At 56.3% G+C, this 22,868-nt stretch overlaps 2 protein-coding genes across 3 annotated transcripts; both read left to right on the top strand.

The window, feature by feature from the left end:
• Positions 1-6,352: 6,352 nt before the first annotated feature.
• Positions 6,353-9,665, top strand: LCN8 (lipocalin 8). Its single transcript, XM_003732079.2, is given in 8 exon segments — positions 6,353-6,471; positions 7,741-7,859; positions 8,294-8,322; positions 8,325-8,357; positions 8,771-8,875; positions 8,952-9,041; positions 9,124-9,149; positions 9,633-9,665. Coding segments are annotated over 8 exon segments (528 nt in total). The 5' UTR covers positions 6,353-6,378.
• An 8,578-nt stretch (positions 9,666-18,243) lies between these two features.
• LCN6 (lipocalin 6) lies at positions 18,244-21,792 on the top strand. 2 transcript variants are annotated; one of them, XM_009005592.6, is made up of 7 exons: positions 18,244-18,377; positions 18,670-18,809; positions 20,069-20,139; positions 20,703-20,813; positions 21,109-21,210; positions 21,474-21,499; positions 21,667-21,792. In XM_009005592.6, exons 1-7 carry the CDS (start codon positions 18,288-18,290, stop codon positions 21,667-21,669), a joined length of 543 nt encoding a protein of 180 aa, XP_009003840.2. In that variant the 5' UTR covers positions 18,244-18,287; the 3' UTR covers positions 21,670-21,792. The 2 variants fall into 2 exon arrangements, with proteins under 2 accessions (XP_009003840.2, XP_054094156.1); XM_054238181.2 differs by lacking the exon at positions 18,244-18,377 and having other exon boundaries at positions 18,459-18,809.
• The last annotated feature ends 1,076 nt before the right edge of the window (positions 21,793-22,868 follow it).

The raw sequence follows: 22,868 nt of genomic DNA, 5'->3' as shown, positions 1-22,868 counted from the left end.
AAGTGACAGTTACCAGACTCTGGAGCGCCACTGGCCCTTCCTGGCGTGGTGGGAGGAGGTGTTGGGGGACTCTCGGTGGGGCCGTGGGGCTGGGGGGCTCTGGGGCGGGGCCATGGTACTGGAGGGCTCCGGGGCGGGGCCGTGGTGGGGGGGAGCTCCGGACCTTGCCGCCTCTCCTGCTTTTCCGCCATGCATTTCCTGCCTCTCAGCTCCTCACCATGAGCTTCGCCTCCACTCCCAGGGTCCTCATCCAGGCGACTCACCATCCTGTTCAGCTTTGCACAGGTCTGTATCTCCCTGCACACACCAGTGGGTTGGGAAACATGGGGCTCAACAGCAAATCACCCTCCTCCAGAAGGTTCTCTGGGGAGAACGTGTAGCCGCATCCTCCCACGATCTTGAAGCAGCAGCTTTCTGGGTACAGTGCCCAGCCTGGGCCACCTTGGGTGACCCCGGAGGCTGTGGTGGCTTCATGGCCATTCCAGGGCTTTCTTGCCAAGCCAGCCCCTTCGTCAAGGCCCTGGCAGAGGCTGTGGCTCACTGCCACTCAGGCATGAGGCTGGGTCCCCCACCCCCAGGGAAGGTGGGAAAGCGTTGGAGCCAAGGACAGCCTCTCCCCTGGGGCCTCTGGGGAAGCAATGGTGGCTGGTGTGTGTGTACAGGGTTTATGGGAGTTTTGGAGCAGAATGAGCTCTCCTGAGCCTGTAGGGCGGTGGCTTTGGAGGGCTGATGCGCAGCTTGTGGGGAGCAGAAAGGGCGTTTGTCGTGGGAGTGTGCGATGGAGTAGCTGTGCATTTGCTGTGCAGGAGGAGCCAGAGCCGCGGGCGCCATCGCCCCTGGAGTGAGACCCACAGCCCTCGGGGACCGCTGTCCTCCGCCCCCCATGGGATGCCTCTTTCTATTCAATAAACAGATGCTGCAGCCTCACGGCCTCACCTCTTTGGAGATGCTCTGGGGGAGGGCACAGCAGGCCCCTGCCTGACCCCAGCACTGCTGGGGAGACTGAGGCAGGGAGGCAGGTGTGAAGGGCCCTGGCCAAGGGAGCAGGAGGCAGGGATGAGGGGGCAGGAGGCAGGGGGGAGGAGCCCTGGTTAAGGGGGCAGGGGGCAGGTGTGAAGGGCACTGGTTGAGGGGGCAGGAGCCAGGAGTGAGGGGGTAGCAGGAGGCAGATATGAGGGGCAGGGACGCCAGTGTGAGGGGATCTGGCTGAGGGGGCAGGAGGCAGGGGTGAGAGGCCCTCGGGGGGAGAGGAGGAATGGGTGAGGGGTCCTCGGGAGGGGGCAGGGGGCATGGGTGAGGAGCCCTGGGGAGAGGAAGGAGGCAGGGGTAGGAGGCAGGGGGCAGGGGGAGGGCCTGGGGAGGAGCAGGAGGCAGCAGCCAGGCTTAGCATGTGTGGGGGCTGCACCCACAGGAGAATGGGGCATCCTGGCCCAGTTCCTATGGGTCTGCAGTGCCTGTGGGGAGCTGGGCATCCTGTGAAGACGGTCCGGCTGCTGGGGCTCTGCTGGGCATCTAGGCCCCTGGTGCAGGGGTGGGGGGAGCTGCGGGAGGCTGGGAAATTAGGCCCGTTTAGGTTTTGCCCCCACCACTGATGTGATCTCAGCCACCTGGTTTACACCCCTGGAAATGGGTCACGGTTGTGGCCAGGGCACTGCCAGCCAGCCTGGGTGCTTTGCAGCAGACCCCATGGACACACATAGCCACCCCATGTGCTCCTTGCTTGAAGATGAAGAAACTGGCCGGTCGCGGTGGCTCACGCCTGTAATCCCAGCACTTTGGGAGGCCGAGGCAGGTGGATCACCTGAGATCAGGAGTCCGAGACCAGCCTGGCCAACATGGTGAAAGCTTTTGTATTTTTAGTCTCTACTAAAAATACAAAAATTAGCCAGGTGTGGTAGCAGGCACCTGTAATTCCAGCTACTCAAGAGGCTGAAGCAGGAGAATTGCTCGAACCCGGGAGGTGGAGTTTGCAGTGAGCCAAGGTTGTGCCATTGCACTCCAGCCTGGGCGACAGAGCAAGACTCTGTCTCAAAAAAAAAAAAAAAATCAAGAAACCGTGGCACAGAAGGGTTGGGTGACTTATCCAAGGCTGCACAGCCAGCAAGGGCCCGGGCTGGCCCTCCCCACTGTTACCCTGGTCACTGGCGGTGTGCCTGGGGCCTCCAGAGGGAGCTCTGACTGCCCACTATGTCTGGCACACATTTCAAAGGGCCTGGAGTGGGGTGGCACAGGAAGGAACTGGAGGTTCTGGTCTGTTGCCTGTCGGTGCCCGCGGCCCTCGAAGGGCAGGAGCCAGAAAGAATCAGCCTTGAGGAGCTTCTGCCCTCATCCTGCCCTTGGTCACCCAGAGACACCAGGTGCCCCTGCCACCCACCCTTCCTCTCCTGCCAAGTCCACCTCTGGAGCCACCCTGGGGGGTCCTGACTTCTCAGCCTGGGGCTGAGGGCAGCTGGGTCTTCTGTCTCCGCAGTGTTCCCCACCATCCAGGATCCAAGGTGGCCAGGGTCCACCTGCTTAACAGGCTTTGGTGACCAGGACTTCCTGATAGCTAACCAAAGCTTGAGCCATTCCAGATGGGCGTTTCTGGCTCCCAAGGTGGGAAGGCCGCCCCCACCCCAGCACCGGGGCACAGGTCTGGGAGGAGGGCTCTGGGGACCCTCAGACCTCTCCTGGCCCAGTGGGACCTGTGCTTCTGCTGGGAGTTTGGGAGCTGTGGGAGCTGAAGCGCTGGACCCCAGGGTGACAGTGGCCTCGGGCGGCAGCCCCACTGGAGCCTGCCAGGCCCTGGCCCCGGTGGGAGAAGCCTTCCGGCTTCCCGTGGGCTCCTTTTCCCCTGTCCTGGAAGGGAGTGGAAGGAAGCCGGGATGGTGGGGTGGAAGGTACTTTGTTTGTTTGGCTCGTTTTCAGGCAGTGGGATTTGTTTTCGGTTTTAAAAAATATGTGTCGAGGAAATAGGGATCGATCCAAGATGGCCGACCACTAACAGCTCAGGATTGTAGCTCCCAGTGAAAGCCCAGAGAACGAGACGACGCCACACTTTTAGACGAATTTTCGTCACTCACCGATCAGCCGATTCCCAGTGGAGGAGCCCCACGGGTCGCCAGCGTGACTCTTGTGGCCGCCGCAGCGGTTTTGCCGGCGTCTCGGCGCAGCAGCTCTTCCTGCAGAGCCAACGGGACTGCTTCCCCTACTGACCGGGGTTTGGAGCTCCGGGAAGTCAGAGCCGCTTGTTGCGGACTCAAGAAGGAAGCCAGACCAGAGATTCCCGGGCAGAAGAGCACCATCAGTCCTACCGCTGCTATTTAGGCTGCCACAGTGGGTTGCTCGGATCCCAACACTGGGAATCAATAAGTCGGACGTCGACTCAGAAAACTAATTAGAAAGGCGGTTCATCTACAATGAAGGGAAAAAAACAGCCTAAGAAGGCCAAGTATACTCAAAATCAGAACCCATCAGCAACAGAACAAGCCCTGATGGAAAAGAACTCATCAGCAGCAGAACAAGCCCTGATGGAAAAGGACTCATCAGTAACGGAACAAGCCCTGATGGAAAAGGACTGTGTTCCATTATCTGAAGTAGGCTTTAAAAGGTGGATGATAAGAAACTTCTGGGAGTTAAAGGAACTTGTTCTAACCCAATGTAAAGAAACTAAGAACTTGGAAAAAAGGTTAGATGAAATGTTGAAAAGAATAGACAATATAGAGAGGAATACAAATGAACTTATGGAGTTGAAAAATACAACACGAGAACTTAGTGAAACATGTACAAGCTTAAACAGCCGAATGGATCAAGCAGAAGAAAGGGTATCAGAGGTCGAAGATCAACTTAATGAAACAACACAACAAGACAAGAATAGAGAAAAAAGGATAAAAAGGAATGAGCAAAGTCTCCAAGCAATATGGGACTATGTGAAAAGACCTAATATACGCTTGATTGGTGTACCTGAATGTGACGGAGAGAATGAATTCAAGCTGGAAAATACTCTCCAGGACATTATCCAGGAAAATTTTCCTAATTTAGCAAAGCAGGACACTATTCAACCCCAGGCAATACAGAGAACACCACAAAGATATTCCTCAAGAAGACCAACCCCAAGGCACATAATCGTTAGATTCACCAAGATCGAAACGAAGGAGAAAATATTAAGGGCAGCCAGAGAGAAAGATCAAGTTACCCATAAAGGTAAGCCTATTAGGCTTACAGCAGATCTCTCAACGGAAACCCTACAAGCTAGAAGAGAGTGGGGGCCAATATTCAATATACTTAATCAACAGAACTTTCAGCCCAGAATTTCATATCCTGCCAATTTAAGCTTTACATTTGAAGGAAAAATAAAATTTTTTAGGAACAAGCAAGTACTCAGAGATTTTATTACCACCAGGCCTGCTTTACAAGAACTTCTAAAAGAAGCACTATACACAGAAAGGAACAACCAGTATGACCCTTTCTAAAAATACACCAAAAAGTAAAGAGCATTAACATAAAGAAGAATTTTTATCAATGAAAGGACAAAATAGCCAGTTAATATCAAACGGCAGCAACCCTAAATTTAAATCGACCAAATCTCCCAATCAAAAGATACAGACAAAATCTAACAGTATATCCAAAGATATACATAGACTCAAAATAAAGGGTTGGAAAAAAAAAAAACGTACCAACCAAATGGAGAGCAAAAATAAATAAATAAGCAGAAGTTGCAATTTTCACATTTGACAAAATAGATTTCAAAGCTACAAGGATACAAGGATAAAAGGATTAATGTAATAATAAGAGATCTTAACACCCAGATACATAAGACCCATAATGAGATTTAGATTCAACGAGACAGAAAATTGATAACGATATCCGGGACTAAGATCCAGAACAAATAAACTCAATAGGGCTCTCCGTTTTAAACACACAAAATATACATTATCCACAAAATCTAACGATATATCTAAAGATATACAAAGACTCAAAACAAGGGGATGGAAAAAAGCTCACCAACCAAATGGAGAGCAAAAATAAATAAATAAAAAGCAGGAGTTGCAATTCTCACACTTAATAAAATAGATTTCAAAGCTACAAGGATGCAAGGGTAAAAGGATTAATACAACAATAAGAGATTTTAACACCCAGATACATAAGACACATAATGAGATTTAGATTCAACGAGACAACAAATTGATAAGATATCCAGGACTTGAACTCAGAACCAGAACAAATAAACACAACAGAGGTCTCCATTTTAAACACATAAAATATGCATTAACCACTTTAAACACTCAAAATGTTGATCGGCCATTATTGAAACCCATTTTAGGAATGAAGTAATATTCCTTTTTCCCTCTTTTTCTTTTTTTCCCCTTCTTTTTCTCTTTTTCCCTAAAAAAAAAAAAAAAAAAAAAAAAATGTGTCACAAATAAAGATGTTTTGGAAAGTAAAACTTGTCTGCCTTAGAAAAAATCACCCCTGTGTCCAAGAGATGCCGCACAGGATGGGATGGGGCCAGAGAGCCAGGATGGGCCCTCCTGGGGGCTCAGGGGACACCAGAGGGAGGTCATGCAGGGCCTCTGCCTGGCTTCATGTTCTCCTGTTTCGGTCATGACAGATAGGGAAACTGAGGTAAAGCAGCGTGCCCTGCGCCATACTGCAGGAGGGAGGGAGCCAGGGTCGGTGCCCGACTCTCCCACCCCTCCCCAGCTGTGTCTATAATGAGGAAGAGGGGACAGACACCAGGGTCATGGCGATCAGGACCCCCCCCCCCGCCCCCCGGCGTCCAGGTAGTGCTGCTAGCTGGGTGGGCAGGCTCCAGGGCCGGGCTCAATGCTGCCCCCAGGCGGTGGACACAGGCTGGTCCAGTACCTCACAAAATATACTGCTGATGGTTGGCGTGGTCTGGGGCATGGAGCGGGGCCAGACACAGAAGAGCGCAGGCCGGGGTTCAAATACCACTGCATGCTCGATGCTGCTGGCCACGGTCAGGACATGGCCCAGCCCGCCCCTCCTCGACCCTGACAGTCTTTGTGATGTTGTTCCCAGCTGGCCAAAACGAGACCCATACACAAGCGTCGTGTGGGGTGGGGGTCACTGAGCCCCAGGTGGCATGGGTGGAGCTCCTCCTCTCAGGCCCCCAGACGGCCCTGGCAGCATCCACAATCGTCCACACGCCAGGAGGGTGGCCGGGCAGGCTGCTGTTTAGGCCAGGCTAACCCCTCTGGTGGGCGTGGGTGTCCCCAGGACCAGATGCGCTTGTGCAGAAACCCATCTCTGAGCAGCCAGCAGCCAGCAGCCAAGCTGTCCCCATGATGGTCCCGGGTGACCGCACAGCCTGCCTCCGTCCACATATAATCACCCCAGGCTGTGGCACACAGGAGCTTGGAGGAGCCTGGAGCTGCCATGGAGGCCAGGCTGTCATGCACCAACCTGGGCGCCCTCATGGTGCTCTGGGCACGGGTGGCAGTGGCTATGGTGGGCCTGGACTGGCAGAAGGTGGCGTCTTCTTCTTAGTTCACGGGGCTCCTCCTATGCCCCCAGCCCTGCAGGCTCAGGGAAGGAGGCCTCTCCTGGTGTGGGGGCTCAGTGGGAATGCTGCTGCCAGCCAGACACTTTCTGTTAGCAGCATTTTCTTCGCCACTGAGTCTGTGCCGGCTGCTGGGCCAGGCGCACATTGGCAGGTCCAGAGAAGGTAGATGCTCAAGAAAAAGATTCTTTCCTCCCGAAAATGATCAGGTTTTGAAAAGTCTCAGCAGAAGTCCTGGCTCTGGGCAGGTGCTAAGGGCAGGAAACCCCTCCCCTGGCATGGTTGGTGGCTGGTGGGCTGTCCCCTGGTGCAGTCAATGACTGGGAGCTGTCCCCTGGCATGATCGGTGGCTGATGAGCTGTCCCCTGGTGTGGTCGGTGACTGGTGAGCTGTCCCCTGGCATGGTTGGTGGCTGGGAGCTGTCCCCTGGCATGGTCGATGACTGGGAGCTGTCCCCTGGCATGGTCGGTGGCTGGGAGCTGTCCCCTGGTGTCATGGATGGCTGGTGAGATCTCCCCTGACGTGGTCGGTGACTGATAAGCTGTCCCCTGGTGTGGTCGGTGGCTGGGAGCTGTCCCCTGGCATGGTCGGTGGCTGATGAGCTGTCCCCTGGTGTGGTCGGTGGCTGGGAGCTGTCCCCTGGCATGGTCGGTGGCTGATGAGCTGTCCCCTGGCGTGGTCGGTGACTAGTGAGCTGTCCCCTGGCGTGGTTGGTGACTGGTGAGCTATCCCCTGGCGTGGTCGGTGGCTGGGAGCTGTCCCCTGGTGTGGTCGGTGGCTGGTGAGCTGTGCCCTGGTGTGGTCGGTGGCTGGTGAGCTGCGCTGCCCTGGTCACCCATTCCCTGGCGTTTCTCACTTCGCTGCACTCTCCAGGGCTTCTCTTCCAGCCTGTGAGCGCCCCTGCCCCTGGGTCCTGCCCCTGCCCCAGGTCAGGTATGGCCTGCGGTTCCTCCCCACATGGCCTGGAAGCCCCAGGGCCTGCACCATGGCTCTCCGTGGCCCAGTGAGGAAGGGCCGCCCTGTGGGGCATTGCTGTCTGATGGCCTGAGGGGATCGCTTGGAAGGACATGCACCTGGGGACAGTGGGCTCACAGATGTCTTGCTGCTTTGCTGCCGAGCCTCACCACCATCTGCTGACCTCTTAGAGCCCACCAGGCCCCTGCTTGGGGGTTCGTGGAATGCCCCTGGGGGTCTCAGTCCAGCTGCTCAGCTCCTAGTGGAGCTCTGCTTCTCTCTAGATTGGAGGATTCTGGTGGGAAGTTGGTGTGGCCTCCGATCAAAGCCTGGCGCATCGGGTGGAGGGCCTGTTCCTCACCTTGAACAGGAGTAACCTGACCATGAAAGTCGCATACAACAGGTAAGAGGCCTGGGGGCTGCAGGAGGGAAAGAGGCGCGTGTGGCCGGGGACTGGGCGCAGCATGGGGTCTGGGCTGAGTGCCGTCCTGCTGGTGGGCCGGCCCTCCCTGTGCCCACCTGTCTGGGCCCTCGACCAGCTCCTGGATCTGCATTTTCTCCCAAATATAAGCATAGTGTTTTAATAAAGCCCCATGAACTTATAAAGAAAGAAAAGGGGCATGGGGCAGGTGTTTGGCTGGAGGGAACAGAGGTCCCAGGGGGAGGCCAGTTCAGCCCCCGCCTGGCACACTCCCTGTCTGGCCCTCTCCCTGCCTTGTCCTGCTCCAGGCCCTGCTGCCCCTGCCCTTCCTAAAGACATGGCCCCACTCCGGGAGGGAGCCCAGGAGGTGAGACACAGGCTGGCATTTTCCCAATGAGCACTTTGCTGCCTTTCAGCTCAGGAAGCTGCGAGATAGACAGGGTCATGGTATAGACACTACAGGAAAATTCACTTTTCCTGGTAAGTGCAGTTGCCCTGTCACAGCAGGTGGAGCCTGGCCATGCACACAGCCAGGCCTTGCCTTATTGTTCTCCATGCTGCTCCCTGCACTGTTCCCTGTGCTGTTCCCTGCACTGTTTCCTGCGCTGTTTTCTGCACTGTTCCCTGCGCTGTTCTCTGTGCAGTTCCCCATGCTATTCCCTGCATTGTTTTCTGCACTGCTCCCCATGCTGTTCCCTGTACATTTCATACCCCAGACCCTCCCATTCTCTCACCCACACACTGGGTCATCCTTCAAGAGCTGCTGTAGTGTCCCCAGGCACTCAAGTGCAGGGGCTGGGTGAGGGCAGGATAGAGTTAGACCCTGCAGACCCTGGCCTTCGAGGTCCATCCCCCTCAGAGATCTCCCCAAATGCCATGGCTGGCTCCTGAAGGCCACAGAGAGATCCAGGTGCTGGACACAGACTACAAGGGCTATGCCATCCTGAGGGTGTCCCTGATGTGGCGGGGCAGGAACTTCCAGGTCCTCAAGTACTTCAGTAAGCTTGGCCCGGGGGGCTCTGCCCAGCTGCCGCCTTCCAGGGACTGCCCACCCAGCCCCCCTGTGCCCCACAGCTCGGAGCCTGGAGGACGAGGAGCGGCTGGGGTTCTGGAGGTTCTGGGAGCTGACCGCAGACACTGGACTCTACCTGGCGGCCTGGCCTGGTGAGCCCAGGGGCCTTGGGGTGAACGCTGGTCTGGCCCTGTGGGTTGGTTCTGCAGCTCCTCATTCTGGCCTGTCCCACAGGGTGGTATGCCAAGCTCCTGAAGGAGGTGAGCCTGCCCCCACCCCGGCCTGCGCTGAAGTCCCCGGGACCCTGGCCCAGTACCCATCCCGTGGCTCCACCTCCTGGCCCTGGGTGGGGCCTCATTCACCTCTTTCTGTGATCAGGACACCCAGCATCACCGTGGGCAGCTCCAGTGATGGGTCTGTCTCCTGGCTTGGAAAGAGCTGGAGCCTCCGGGGTGGTGACCCCAGGCTGCCAGGCAGGGACCCTGGGAGGCTGGGGTCATGGGCTGCAGAGCGGGGTAGGACAAGGGAGGAGAAATTGCGCCTTTTCTTCTGTGTTCTGTGCAGGACTGCTGGCTGCTTCTACCCCTGCAGGTCCCATGGGGGACAGGTTGCGGTCCCATTGAGGGTGGGGTGCGGGTCCCCTCAGGGGCAGGTGCAGGCCATGTGGGTGCCTCCTCAGGGCTCCTGTGTCTGACACCACAAGAACCCATTGTTGCCCTGACCTTGCTTTGTCTTGGTCTTAGAGTTTGGGATTGTTACCCCATTTTGCAGATTGAGAAAGCACTCGGGGAGCTGGGTGCTTTGCCCAAAGCCAGGCAGCTAGGCCGGCAGCCCTGGCCATGTGGCCCTCATCGCTGCCTCGCAGGGCGTCCAGAGACCACACAGGCCTGAGCCCCTGCACGTTTATGTCACAGGAGCTGATTTAGTGGAGTTCCTGCCTCAGGCCAGGAGGCTTGGAGCCCCCGCCCACCTGGCCTCTCCTGGGCACGCTGCCCTCCCGTCACTTGCACCTGCTCTGAATAAACTGTGATGTCAAGCCACTGCTCTGTGTGTCTTTCCAGCGGGCCAACGGGTGTCAGGTGTAGGGGGACTTGCCTGCCCCAGGCCTGGCATCAGGAGGTGTGTTTTCCATGGCTACTGGACAAATAGCACGGCTCCCACACAAGGCAGTGCCCTCCTGGCCTTCCAGGGTCCCAGTCAGGCTGCCCCCGGGTGTAGAGCAGAGACAGAAACAGCGATCCTGGTGGGAGGAGCAGAAGCAGGGCCCTCAAACGCATGGAGGCTACACCCCTTCTGCCTGTGTCCTCTCGTAGCTCCCCACTGCCTAAGGCTCAGGCTCATGGCCCCAGGCCCAAGGCCCTACCTGATGGGCCACGCTTCTGGCCTCACTGGACCCCAGCTGCCCGGCCCTGCTCCATGTCTGGTTCCACAGTGGGCTCTCACCCCGTGGCCTGGGCTCTCACCCCGTGACCTGGGTTCTCACCCCCCTGGCCTGGTTCCTCCCCCGCCCCGGTCTGGGTTCTCAACCTGTGGCCTGGGCTCTCATCCCGTGGTCTGGGCTCTCACCCCGTGGTCTGGGTTCTCACCCCCCTGGCCTGGTCCCCCCCACCCCCGGTCTGGGTTCTCAACCTGTGGCCTGGGCTCTCATCCCGTGGTCTGGGCTCTCACCCCGTGGTCTGGGTTCTCACCCCCCTGGCCTGGTCCCCCCGCCCCCGGTCTGGGTTCTCAACCTGTGGCCTGGGCTCTCATCCCGTGGTCTGGGCTCTCACCCCGTGGTCTGGGTTCTCACCCCCCTGGTCTGGGCTCTCACCCTGTGGCCTGGGCTCCTGTCAGCCAACTGCATCGCTGTCTTCCCGCCTGGCCTGGGAAGTGGGAAGGGCAAGGAAGTGGCAGGTGGCAGTCCCGGGGCTCTGCGTCCAGGCCCCTGGGGTAGGCCGGTCCCCCGTATGTGCAGGTGAGACAACCCAGAGCGTATAGGGGGTGGCTGCTTCATGGGGCCATGGAAAGTGATACCTGAGGTTGAGTGGTGCAGGGGCAGGGTGGGGAGACAGCCCGAGGGGAGAGACCTTGCCAGCCTTGAACCCCCAAACCACGCCCTGCAAGACCCAGAGGAGGGACATTTAGAGGCTGAATTCTGGCAAGTTAGAGGCTCCTGGGAAACAGTGTGACTTTGCACAGCCAAGCCTGGCGGAGGCCGAAAGTTCAAGGGACTTAGCCTGTCCTGAGATTTCCTGCTGGAGGGGCTGTCACTGTTGCTGTCGGCTCAGAACACCCTGGATGGGGCCTCAAACAACAGAAATGTTTTCCTCACAGTTCTGGAGGGCAGAAGTCCAAGATTAAGGTGCCAGAGAATACAGTTTCTGGTGAGGATCCTCCTGCCTACTTGCAGAAAAGCAGCCCCGGCTCTGTCCTCACCAGTCAGGGAGGGATCTCCCCGCTTTTCTCTTTTTCTCTTCACAGGGACCCCAGCCCTGTTAAGTGAGGGTCACACCCCTTTGACCTCACTTAACCTCGATTGCTGCCTAAGGGGCTCATCTGAAACAGTGACGGTGGGAGCTGGCGCTTCAACAAGGGAATTTTGGGAGGACAGATTCAGCCTAGGACAAGAGTCAGTGCCGTTCAGAGGGTGACAGCAGATGTGGGGCCGCCATCGTCAATAGTGTCCTGCACAAAAGTCACTGGATGTCCAAAGACACAGAAAAACATGACCTATAGTTAAAAAAGTTACTAAAAGCTGATACTGAGAAGATCCAAAGTTGTATTCAGAAGATAAAGGTCTAGAGCAGTTTTAAGTAGTTATAAGTATAACCATTATAAGTAGTTAAAAGAAAAGCAAGATATACTCTAAGAATTAGTGACAGGATAGCATTAAAGGGCTAATTAATTGATGAAGAGGGCCGGGTGCGGTGGCTCACGCCTGTAATCCCAGCTACTCAAGAGGCTGAGACAGGAGAATTGCCTGAACCCAGGAGGCGGAGGTTGCGGTGAGCCGAGATCGCGCCATTGCACTCCAGCCTGGGTAACAAGAGCGAAACTCTGTCTCAAAAAAAAAAAAAAAAAAAAAAAAAAAATGATGAAGAAAGAATTAAGAAGTGAACACAGAAAATCAGATCAGGAAATCAACAGAGACATGGAAAGTATAAAAAAGAAAAATTAGGGAACTGAAAAGTACAATAAGTGAAACATTTACTGGAAGCACTTACAGCAAATTGGCTACAGCAAAAACAATGTCCACGAACTTGAGGACAAATCAGTGTAAATTATCCAATCTGAGGGCAGAGAAGAAAATGCTTCCTGGCACCTCAGAGATCTGTGGGGCAGGATCAGAAGCGTAGACGAGCCTGAGAAAGAGAAGAGGGTGAGGCTAGATGAACAAATAGTGGCCAAAATAAACCCGACTTGATGGAAACATCAACTTAGATGGCCCAGAGGCTCAGAGAAACCCAGAAAGAGACTCACAGTAACCACACCTGGGGACACGATAGTCAATGCACTGCCAGCCGCTGATGTGGATAAAGATGTGAAAGGAGCTGAGCAGCAGCGCGTGCCTGTAGTGCCAGCTACTCAGGAGGCTGAGGTGGGAGGATCGCTTGAGCCCAGGAGTTCTGGGCTGTAGTACGCTGTGCCGATCGGGTGTCCACACTAAGTCTAGCATCAATATGGTGACCTCCTGGGAGCGGGGGACCACCAGGTTGCCTAAGAAGGGGTGAACTGGCCCAGGTCAGAAACAGAGCAGGTCAAAACTCCCGTGCTGATCAATAGTGGGATCGCGCCTGTGAATAGCCACGGCATTCCAGCCTGGGTAATGTAGCAAGACTCCCCTCTCTAAAAAAAAAAAAGAAAAGAAAAAAAATTTAAAAGACAGCACAGCCAGACTTGGTGGCTCATGCCTGTAATCCTGTAACCCCAGTACTTTGGGAGGCTGAGGTGGGAGGATCACTTGAGGTCAGGAGTTTGAGACCCGCCTGGGCAACATAGATTTCATCTCTCTTAAAAAAAAAAAAAAAAAAAAAAGGCAGGGCACAGTGGCTCACGCCTGTAATCCCAGCACTTTGGGAGGCCGAGGCGGGTGGATCAGGAGGTCAAGAGATTGAGACCATCTCGGCCAACATGGTGAAAGCCCGTCTCTACTAAAAATACAAAAAAATTAGCTGGGCGTGGTGGCACATGCCTGTAATCCCAGCTACTCAGGAGGCTGAGGCAGGAGAATTGCCTGAACCCAGGAGGCAGAGGTTGCAGTGAGCCGAGGTTGCGCCATTGCACTCCAGCCTGGCACCCGGTGATGGAGTGAGACTCTGTCTCAAAAAAAAAAAAAAAAAAAAAAACAGGGCATGATCTGGCTTGGCTCTGTGTCCACACCCAAATCTCATGTGGCATTATTGTAAGGCCTGGTGTTGGAGGTGGGGCTTGAAGGGAGGTGACTGGCTTATGGGGACAGATTTCTCCCTTGCTATTCTTATGATACAAGTGAGTTCTCAGAAGATCTGGTTGTTTAAAAGTGTCCAGCACTTCCCTTTTCATTCTCTCTCCTGCTGGCCACGTCAAAACATACCTGCTTCCCCTGTACCTTCACCTGTGATTGAAAGTTTCCTGAGGCCTCCACAGCCATGCTTCCTGTAGAACCATGAGCCAATTAAACGTCTTTGCTTCATAAATTACCCAGTCTCAGGTAGTTCTTTTTAGCAATGTGAGAAGGACTAATACAGGGCACAAAAGGGGGACACAATGGCTGACTTCTCATGGTGAGAGGGAACCAGGAGATGTTGACAGGGCATCTTTACGCTGCTGAAAAAAATCAACAGAGCTCTATAGCTCGGGAAAATAGCCTTCAAAACTGAGGGTGAAATAAAACACTTTCAGACAAATGGAAGTGGAGGGAATTTATCTCTAGCACAGCTTCAGTACAATAAATGAATGCCAAGGATGTTCCTCGGGCAGAGGGAAATGCGTCTGGATGGCCGCTCCTGTCTGCAGGAAGGAGATCAGTGTGACACGTGGGCACCGCGTGAGCCCATGGAACCTGCGTTCCTTGTCCTCCGTTTAGTTACTTAATTATGTCAGCATGGACTCAGCAGTTAATGTTTCCTTCCATGGGTTACAATCTATGACAATCATTTCTACGCAATGGGAGTGCCTTCAAAGTGGCTTCAGAGAATTGCTGGCACATTCCCTGATTCCTTGAGCACATTTTTGCTATTTGGCACAAAAAAATTCCAAGTTTTTCTTACGTTTTCTGCACACAGGCTTTGAATAATTCACCAAATAGTCCTGGTTTCTTTTTACATAGAATGGTGTTGAGAAACCAGGCTCTGCATGTTAGATGTGCTTGCCTTTACTTTTACGGGGTCCGATTGTGTCTAAACCTTCTCAGCAGACAGAGCCTGGACTTCCCTTCCTCCCCTCCCTCCCTCTTCTTCCTCTCCATTGCCTCCCTTTCTCTCTCCTTCTTCCCTTCTCCTCCCCTTTATCCCTCCCTCTCTCCCCCCTTCCCCTCCTTCCTTTCCTCCTTCCTCCCATTCTCCTTTCCTCCCTCCCTCTCCCCATTCTGTCTACTAAAATCAGAGTTGACATGGATACTTCCAATTCCAATCCAACACCGCAGGGTTCATTTTCATTCTCACTTTGCCACATGCCTATATTATGTATGTATGTATGTATGTATGTATTTGAGATGGGGTTTCACCATATTGGCCAGGCTGGTCTTGAACTCCTGGCTTCAGGTGATCTGCCTGCCTTGACCTCCCAAAGTGCTGGGATGACAGGTGTAAGCCACTGCGCCCAGCCCCACATGTCTATACTCTCTTTTCAACACAGAGAAACCCATCAGCCTTGTTATATTTACTCATTTGGTCCCTTCTAGAGCACATGGAAAGTAGCATGAGAATTGCTCACCCAAACCACTGTGAGCCATGAGCCTGCTGAAGAGAGCTTAGGAGGTGTTTATGGCTACTTCTGCCATTAGCCCAAGAATACAGAGAAAAGCTACTCTGTTCAGAAGGTACCTGGGTAGGCTTTTTTCCCTCTAGTGTGGCTGTCATTTATTGCTAATACAACTGTATCCCATGTTAGGAATTATTTTACTTTTGAGTATAATATACCAAATTACCTTGATTCCAAAGCAATTCTCTGCCTCAGCCTCCTGAGTAGTTGGGATTACAAGCATGTGCCATCATGCCCAGCTAATTTTTGTATTTGTAGTAGAGATGGGGTTTCACCATGTTGGCCAAACTGGTCTTGAACTCCTGACCTTGTGGTCCACCCGCCTCAGCCTTCCAAAATGCTGGGATTACAGGCAGGAGCCACTGCTCCCGGCCTCTTCTGTTTTTAATGGTATAAATGTTTAAGGTATTTTTTCTATGATCCCTGTTTTACATAGTGTTTTTATTATATTTATATTAACGAAATTCTGTAATTTCAGTTTGTATTTTTCTTTTTATCCAAGAGTACTTTTTTTCCTGAGGTTTTTTTTTCTTTTTTTTTTTGAGACAGAGTCTCACTGTGTCGCCAGGAGCCAGGCTGGAGTGCAGTGACAAAATCTCGGCTCACTCTAACCTCTGCCTCCCGGGTTCGAGCAATTCCCCTGCCTCAGCCTCCCAAGTAGCTGGGACTACAGGCACACACCACCACGCTCAGCTAATTTTTGTATTTTTTAGTAGAGATGGGGTTTTATCATGTTGGTCAGGATGGTCTCGATCTCTTGACCTCGTGATCCACCTGCCTCGGCCTCCCAAAGTGCTGGGATTACAGGTGTGAGCCACCGCGCCTGGATTTCTGAGTATTTTTAAAAATATCATGTTTAAAATGTTCCAGGCCAGGCACAGTGGCTCATGCCTGTAATCTCATCATTCTGGAAGAATTGCTTGAACCTGGGAGGTGGAAGCTGCAGTGAGCACACGCCTGTATTCCCAGCTGGGCAGATCATGAGGTCAAGAGATCAAGACCATCCTGGCCAACATGGTGAAAGCCCCATCTCTACTAAACATACAAAAATTAGCCGGGTGTGCTGGTGGGCGCCTGTAGTCCCAGCTCCTAGGGAGGCTGAGGCAGGAGAATTGCTTGAACCTGGGAGGTGGAGGTTGCAGTGAGCCGAGATCGTGCCACTGCACTCCAGCCTGGGTGACAGAGCAAGATTCCATTTCAAAAATAAATAAATAAATAACAGAAGAATGAGGCTGGGCGTGGTGGCTCACACCTGTAATCCCAGCACTTTGGGAGACTGAGGCAGGTGGATCACTTGAGGTCAGGAGTTCAAGACCAGCCTGATGAACATGGAGAAACCCTATCTCTATTAAAAATACAACAATTAGCCAGGTGTGGTAGCACACACCAGTAACCCAGTTACTCGGGAGGCTGTGGCAGGAGAATCACTTGAAGCCAGGATGCTAAGATTGCAGTGAGCTGAGATGGTGCCACTGCACTCCAGCCTGGATGACAGAGTGAGACTTTCTCTCAAAGAAAAAAAAAAAAAAAAAAGCTGGGCACTGTGGCTCACACCTGTATTCCCAGCTGGGCGGATCATGAGGTCAAGAGATCAAGACCATCCTGGCCAACATGGTGAAAGCCCCATCTCTACTAAACATACAACAATTAGCTGGGTGTGGTGGTGGGTGCCTGTAGTCCCAGCTACTAGGGAGGCTGAGGCAGGAGAATGGCTTGAACCTGGGAGGCGGAGTGAGCCGAGGTGGTGCCACTACACTCCAGCGTGGCAACAGAGTGAGACTCTGTCTCAAAAAAAAAAGAAGTACATGAAGGATAAACCTCAGTCTCATGAGACTAGTTCCCTGCCAGAGCGGGGAGTCAGAACAGAGTCAGGGATGAAGTTAGATTTTTGTGAGTAAACGTTTTTGTATCATTTTGACTTTGGAATCAAGGCAGCACATTGTGCCATTGCACTCCAGCCTGTGTGGCAAGAGCAAGACTCCGTCTCGAAAGAACAAACAAGAAAAGACAACAAACAGAGCTGCGTGTCCACCCTTTGAGGTTCTTTCTCACCCTCTTACCATGAAGTTTTTTTTTTTTGAGACAAGGTCTCTCTCTGTCGCCCAGGCTGGAGTGCAGTGGCGCAGTCTCAGCTCATGACAGCCTCAACCTCCTGGGCTCAGGTGATCCTCCCGTCCCGCCCTCTGAGCTGAGACTATAGTGTGCACCAGCTCGCCCGGCTAATTTTTGTATTTTTTGTAGAGACAGCATCTTACTGTGTTGCCCAGGCTGGTCTTGAGTTTCTGAGCTCAAGACATCTGCCCACCTCAGCCTCCCAAAGTGCTGGGATTCCAGGTGTGAACCCCTGTGCCCCACGACAGCTCCCTCCTGAAGGCTCCAGGACTAAGTGTCCCACTCTCTTGTTCTGTTCTGAGCCCTTGGGCAGTTCCTGCTTGTGATGGCTTTGGCTGGTGCCTTTGGTGGTCCCACTGCCCGGTTCAGCCTTCGCAGGTTCGGCCCCCAGTAGCCTTGTGGGGTACAGGGCAGGCAGCAGGGCAGGCGGCCAGCGCTGCCATGTAAGCTCTGCAAGTGCAGATGGCCCTGGGCACTGGAGCCCTGTGGCACGGACGTGCTCCTTCCCCCTTGCTGATGAATGAGCGCAGGTGTGTGGGAGTGAATCCCAGAGGGTGCCGGCATGGGGGAGGGATCCTCCCTGCTGTCTCCCAGTGGGCTTCAGGGGCTCAGAGAGACCCTGCTGAGCACCTCCATCCTCTGCTCCCCAGTGGAGCTGGAATGACCCCAGGATGGGAAGCGCAGCCTGCAGAGAGCTCTCAAGGGGACTTGGGAGGCACAGCCAGGCCAGGGTCCCAGAGAAGGGAGGCAGGCGGCAGCAGGGCCGGATGGTGGGGTGCAGGGGTGGAAGGATCAGGACAGTCTGGTCTGGCGCCACCAGACAGGAGGACAGGCCACAGAGCGGAATGGTGGGTGGGCCAGGAGGGAATGGGAACCTTTTGAAAAAGGCTTTCAGGGACTGTTTACTTTTAATGATTGGAACAAAAGATAACGTAGGCCGCAGTTCCTAAACCCGCCTGTTCCGGCTTGTTCCGGCCCTGCTTGTCCTGCTCGTTGAACTTGACCTTGGCCTCCCGCCAGGCCTGGCAGTGGACAGCAGGGTCCCCAGGAAGCGAGGAGGTGGTGTAGCTGGGTTTCGAGTGCCCGTTCTGGTGGAAGGAGGCAGGGACCAGCACAGCATGGCGGATCCCCACGCTCCAGGCCCTCTCCTGGCTGTGCAGCCGGCCTGATCTGGGCTCGGAGGCCGCCACTGCACAGCACCCCCTGGGTAACTTTGAGGGAGGCCAGGAGGGTTCCTGGCGGTCAGTGCCACCCACGCGGTGGCATTCAGAGCCATATAAACGGGTCTCTAGAGCCCTGAGGGACTGCACATCCTGGGCCTGGTGGCGTGGTGTGGGCCTGGGAGGATGGGCAGCCTGCTGCTGGCTGTGCTGCTGGCTTTGGTCTCAGTGCCCAGGGCCCAGGCTGTGTGGTTGGGGAGACTCGACCCTAAGCAGGTACAGTCCTCCTGGGGGTGGGGAAAGCTGGTCCTCGGGGACCGGTTCCTTCTTTAAGGCCACACAACTTCTGGGTCCCCCAAGACTGGCCCAGACCAGCATGGGCAGTGGAGGATGGGATGGGCTGGCCCTGGGGCTCCCAAAGGTAGGAGCCTCACGGCAGGAGGGCTGGAGGCTGCAAGGCTGGAGCCTGGAGGGCGGGAGGGTTGGAGGCTGGATGCTGATGCTGGACGGTTGGAGGCTGGAGGGAGGTTGGAGGCTGGTGGCCCTCACCCAAGCGGCCTCAATGCAGCTTCTTGGGCCCTGGTACGTGCTTGCGGTGGCCTCCCGGGAAAAGAGTTTTGCAGTGGAGAAGGACATAAAGAATGTCGTGGGGGTGGTAGTGACCCTCACTCCAGAAAACAACCTTCGAATGCTGTCCTCTCAGCAGGGGTGAGTGGGGCGGGGACTTCTCAGCAGGAGTGAGTGGGGTGGGTCCTCTCATCAGGGGTGAGTGTAGTGGGTACCTCGGGGCCTGTGGCTCAGGCAGAGACTCCGCATGCACTTTGCACATCTGCTCCCGGTCACCTCGGCCTGGGGGCTTCCCATGGCCCCTCTGCACTCCCCTCACTCTTCCCGCTGGCTCTGTGGGGAGCCACCAGTCCCCTGCCCAGCTTCTCGCATCTGTATCCCTGGGGCCTCTGGTGGGACTCCCACCTTCAGCGCTGCGGCCAAGCACCACCTCCTTGATGCGTCCCTGACTGGGGTCATCTGGGCTGCAGACTGATGTCAGAGTGGGGAAACCTGTTCTCTCAGGGACCTTTTTGGGGGATTCCATTTGAAGGAGGGTCATGCATTCGGGCCTGAGAACCACCGGTTCTTTCATAGCATCAATCCCCAAACAATGTGCTCATGGTGGCTGTTGACCAGGCTGGCCTTGTGACCACAGGCATGGCGGGTGGCAGTGTGCAGGGCTGGGGTGGGCCAGGCTGGGCGGCAGCCATGCTGGGCAGGAGTCGGTGCCTGCGTCCCTTCGCAGAAGAGTGGGCTGCTGGCTGGCGGGGTGGGCGTCTACCCATGGCAGGCTGGCTGCATAGCCCAGGCCTGAACCTCTGAGCCAGGCACGGGCCTGGAGGGGAGAGCCTGCCCTCCTCCCAAGGGTGTTCTCCCCTGCACCTATGCCTCCAGGGGATGGGCAGGGGCCCCACTGCACCCCTGGGCCCGGCCTGGCCTCAGATCAAGCTGGGACCCAGGAGCTCCAGGTTGAGGGGGCAGCTCGGACCTGGCTTTCCTAGTTCTTGCTGTTTCTCCTGTGCGGACTTCAGCCCGGGCTTCGTTCATCGGCAAATGCCGCGGCACCTTTGCGGGGGTTTGCTCACTCCGGGGACTGAGCGTGCGGGGGGCATGGCCCCTGCCCCTGAGTCGCAGGTGAACCCCATCTGCCAAGTCTCCCGCTGTGTCCCCAGCAGCATTCAGCACTCCTGGTGGAGGTCTGGGCTGAGGGGCTCTGGGGAGGTGAACGGGCGTGCTCGCCCTCTCAGGATCCTATGACGTTCACTCTCCAAGAGCAGGTTTCTGGGCATCGGGGCGTCTGGCAGACGATGGAAGCTGTGGCCTCACTGCCGGCAGCCTGGCCTGGCCTCGAGCTCGACCTCCTCTCGCGGGGGTGGGGGTCTTGACCCTGCGTGGGTGACGGGCCCCTTCTTTTCCAGGCTGGAGGGGTGCAGCCAGAGTGTCATGGAGCTGTTGAAGCGGAACTCTGGATGGGTGTTTGAGAACCCCTGTGAGTCTGATGGCCATGGCCTCACCCAGGCCTTCCTTCCCTGCAGCGTCCCTAGGCCCTCTGTGGGGAGGGATGGGGCGAGGGGAGGAGGGGGCAGACTCCACTCCCAAGCTCTGGTCTTGGGTTTGGTGCCCATCCTGAGGGTGAAGAGAGGCCCCTGGACAGGGGAGTGGAACTTACTCCCAGGAGGCTCAGACACCCGGGGGCCCAGCCAAGGTCCCTGGAGCCCCCATCAGTGCAGAGGGTGAGGCACCTGTTCAGTGGTGTCCTGGGGACAGGGCTGGGCTGGTGTGACCCTGCTGCTCCTTGTTCACGCCTGCGACAGGCTGGGGCAGTGCTCGTCATTCTGTCCATCAGTCTCCGAAAGTCCCTTTATGCTAGCATCAGGTGGGGTCGGGGGTGGGGGACGAAGCTCGGGTGCTCTGGGTGTCCTTCAAGGGGTCTCCTGGGGTTGGGGCTCTCCCTTGAGTCGGCCCCTCCATGCCTGTGGCCTGCACCCCCTCAGCAGCCCCGGAAGGATGGATCAGCAGCTGCCTCCCCCACTGTGGGGGTTTGTTTCCTAGCGATGGGCGTGCTGGAGTTCCGGGTGCTGGGCACCAACTTCAGAGATTATGCCATCGTCTTCACGCAGCTGGAGTTCGGGGACGAGCCCTTCAACACGGTGCAGCTGTACAGTGAGTGGGGGCCATGAGGGGAGCTGTGTGGTGAGTGCCCCGTGTGGGGGCCACATGGGAAACTAGTGACTGGGCTATGGGGGACCACATGCAGGCTGAGCTCCCCCACCTTGAGGCTGACTGCACTGGAGGTGGCCTTGGAAGGGCCGGGGCCAGCATCCCATGGCAGGTGGTCTCCTCCCAGGCCCCCTCCCCAGCCCCTCCCAGGCCCCTCCCCAGCCCCTCCCAGGCCCCTCCCCAGCCCCGCCCTGGCTCTCAGAGGTTGCTTTCCCCTGCACTGCCCTGGCACCCCCAGGTCGGAGGGAGACGGCTAGCCAGGAGGCCATGGGCCTCTTCACCAAGTGGAGCAGGGGCTTGGGCTTCCCGTCACGGCAGCAGGCCCAGCTGCAGAAGGACTGTGAGTGTCCAGCAGAGGAGCCACAGGGGACGCTTGGGGCAAGATCTTTCGCCCACAGGGTGTGATGGGGTGGCACAGACCCTGGAGCTTCGGCTTAACTCAGCTGCTCTCAGGGAGTCAGGCAGGCTGAGGGGCCTTCATCTGCCCCTGCCCAAAGTCAGGCCTGGGGGCCGGTCCCCAGGGCAGGCCAGTCTTGTGGGTGGGGCCCCGGGGTGCTGGTGGGGCTCAGCCTTTTTCACTGCCAGTCTTGCCTCCCCTTCTAGTCACCTGTGCTCGAAGGATCCTCCGGGTAAGCTGCTGTCCCAAGCCTCACTCTGGGCTCCCTTGGGGGTGGGGCGCAGGAGGACCCTCTGCCTAAGCCCAGGGGTTTGTGGCTCCGCTGCCTCTAAGGTGACTGAAGGTGGGGAGGGTGCCTCCCTGGTGGGCTGGGACCCTCACTCTCACCTTGGTTTTCAGTGAGCGCTGCATGCCCAGAAGGGACAGTGCCCGCAGCGTCCTGTGACCCTGGCCAGGGTCCACCCACCTCCCTCAGCAGCCCCCAGGGCCCAGCTCCAGCTCAGAATAAAGCGATTCCGCAGCAAACCGGGGATGCTCTTGACTGGGGGCCCGACGTGGGACTGGGGTACTGACGTGGACCTGGGGAAAGGATGGCAGGGGGTTGTCACCCAGGGCCAAGCCACAGAACCATAGCCAGCTGCGGAGAAGATGCATGCCCAACCCAGTTACCCAGTCCCTTGCCAGAGCTCCTCTGGGCTTTCCAACACCCAAACTCAGGCCCTGGCTCAGAGGTGGGACTGGTCGGGGACACAGCCTGGGAGGAAGCTAGCAGTGATGTCCAGCAGGACCACGGCTGGGTGCCACGGGCACCCCGGGTGGCCCAGGACAAGAGAGCGGTGGCTGGTGGGGCTCAGAGGGGCCCCTGAACCCCCAGGCTCAGCCTTCTCTGGCCTGGGGTTGTGGCTCTTGCCTGGGCAGGGGCAGGGACCCCAGACACCTGAGGCTGCCGGTGCTCCTGTGTTCTGATGGGTGTGGGGACTGCCTACCATCCTGGGGGAAGCACAGGCCATGGTAGCCCCGGCGCCGGAGGTGGGGCTGGGGACTGAGCAAGGCTCATGCTGGGGTGGAGTGAGGCACGTGCAGGTGCCTGGACCTTCCAGGCTGGGCATGCACATGCGTGCACATGTGAGCACACACCCACACCTGCACACCCATGGGCATGGGCACACAGCCCCAGCCCGGGCTTTGGTAACTCTCAGGCGCTTGTGGTGCCAGGGCCTCAAGCAGGTAGCGGGGTCTGTGTCTGTGGCCGCCGTGGGTGTTCCCCACACCCACATCTGCCCCAGAAGAGCCACACCCAGCACTTTGCCTGTCACCTGGGAGGTCTGGGATGAGGGTTAGGGTTTAATGAGTCTCAGAGGCACACACAGTGACCCCAGGCCAGGCGTTGAGGGCAGGAAGATCTTGGGGCCTCAGAGAGTCCTCTGTCTTCCAGGGCAGCCCAGGTCCGCAGTGCCCACGGGGCGGGTTGTATGGGCTACACCTGAGTGCCTGGGGGCAGTCCCTAGGCAGGGAGAGGGTAGCAGAGCCCAAGGCCACACCTGCTTTCCCCTCCAGCCACTCCTGACCCAGGCTGGCAGCTCCGGGGAGATTTAAACACT

The sequence above is a fragment of the Callithrix jacchus genome, chromosome 1, assembly GCF_049354715.1.
Source record: "Callithrix jacchus isolate 240 chromosome 1, calJac240_pri, whole genome shotgun sequence".
NCBI lineage: Eukaryota > Metazoa > Chordata > Mammalia > Primates > Cebidae > Callithrix > Callithrix jacchus.
Note: the sequence above shows the minus strand (reverse complement) of the source record. Positions and strands in the feature narration are given on the sequence as shown.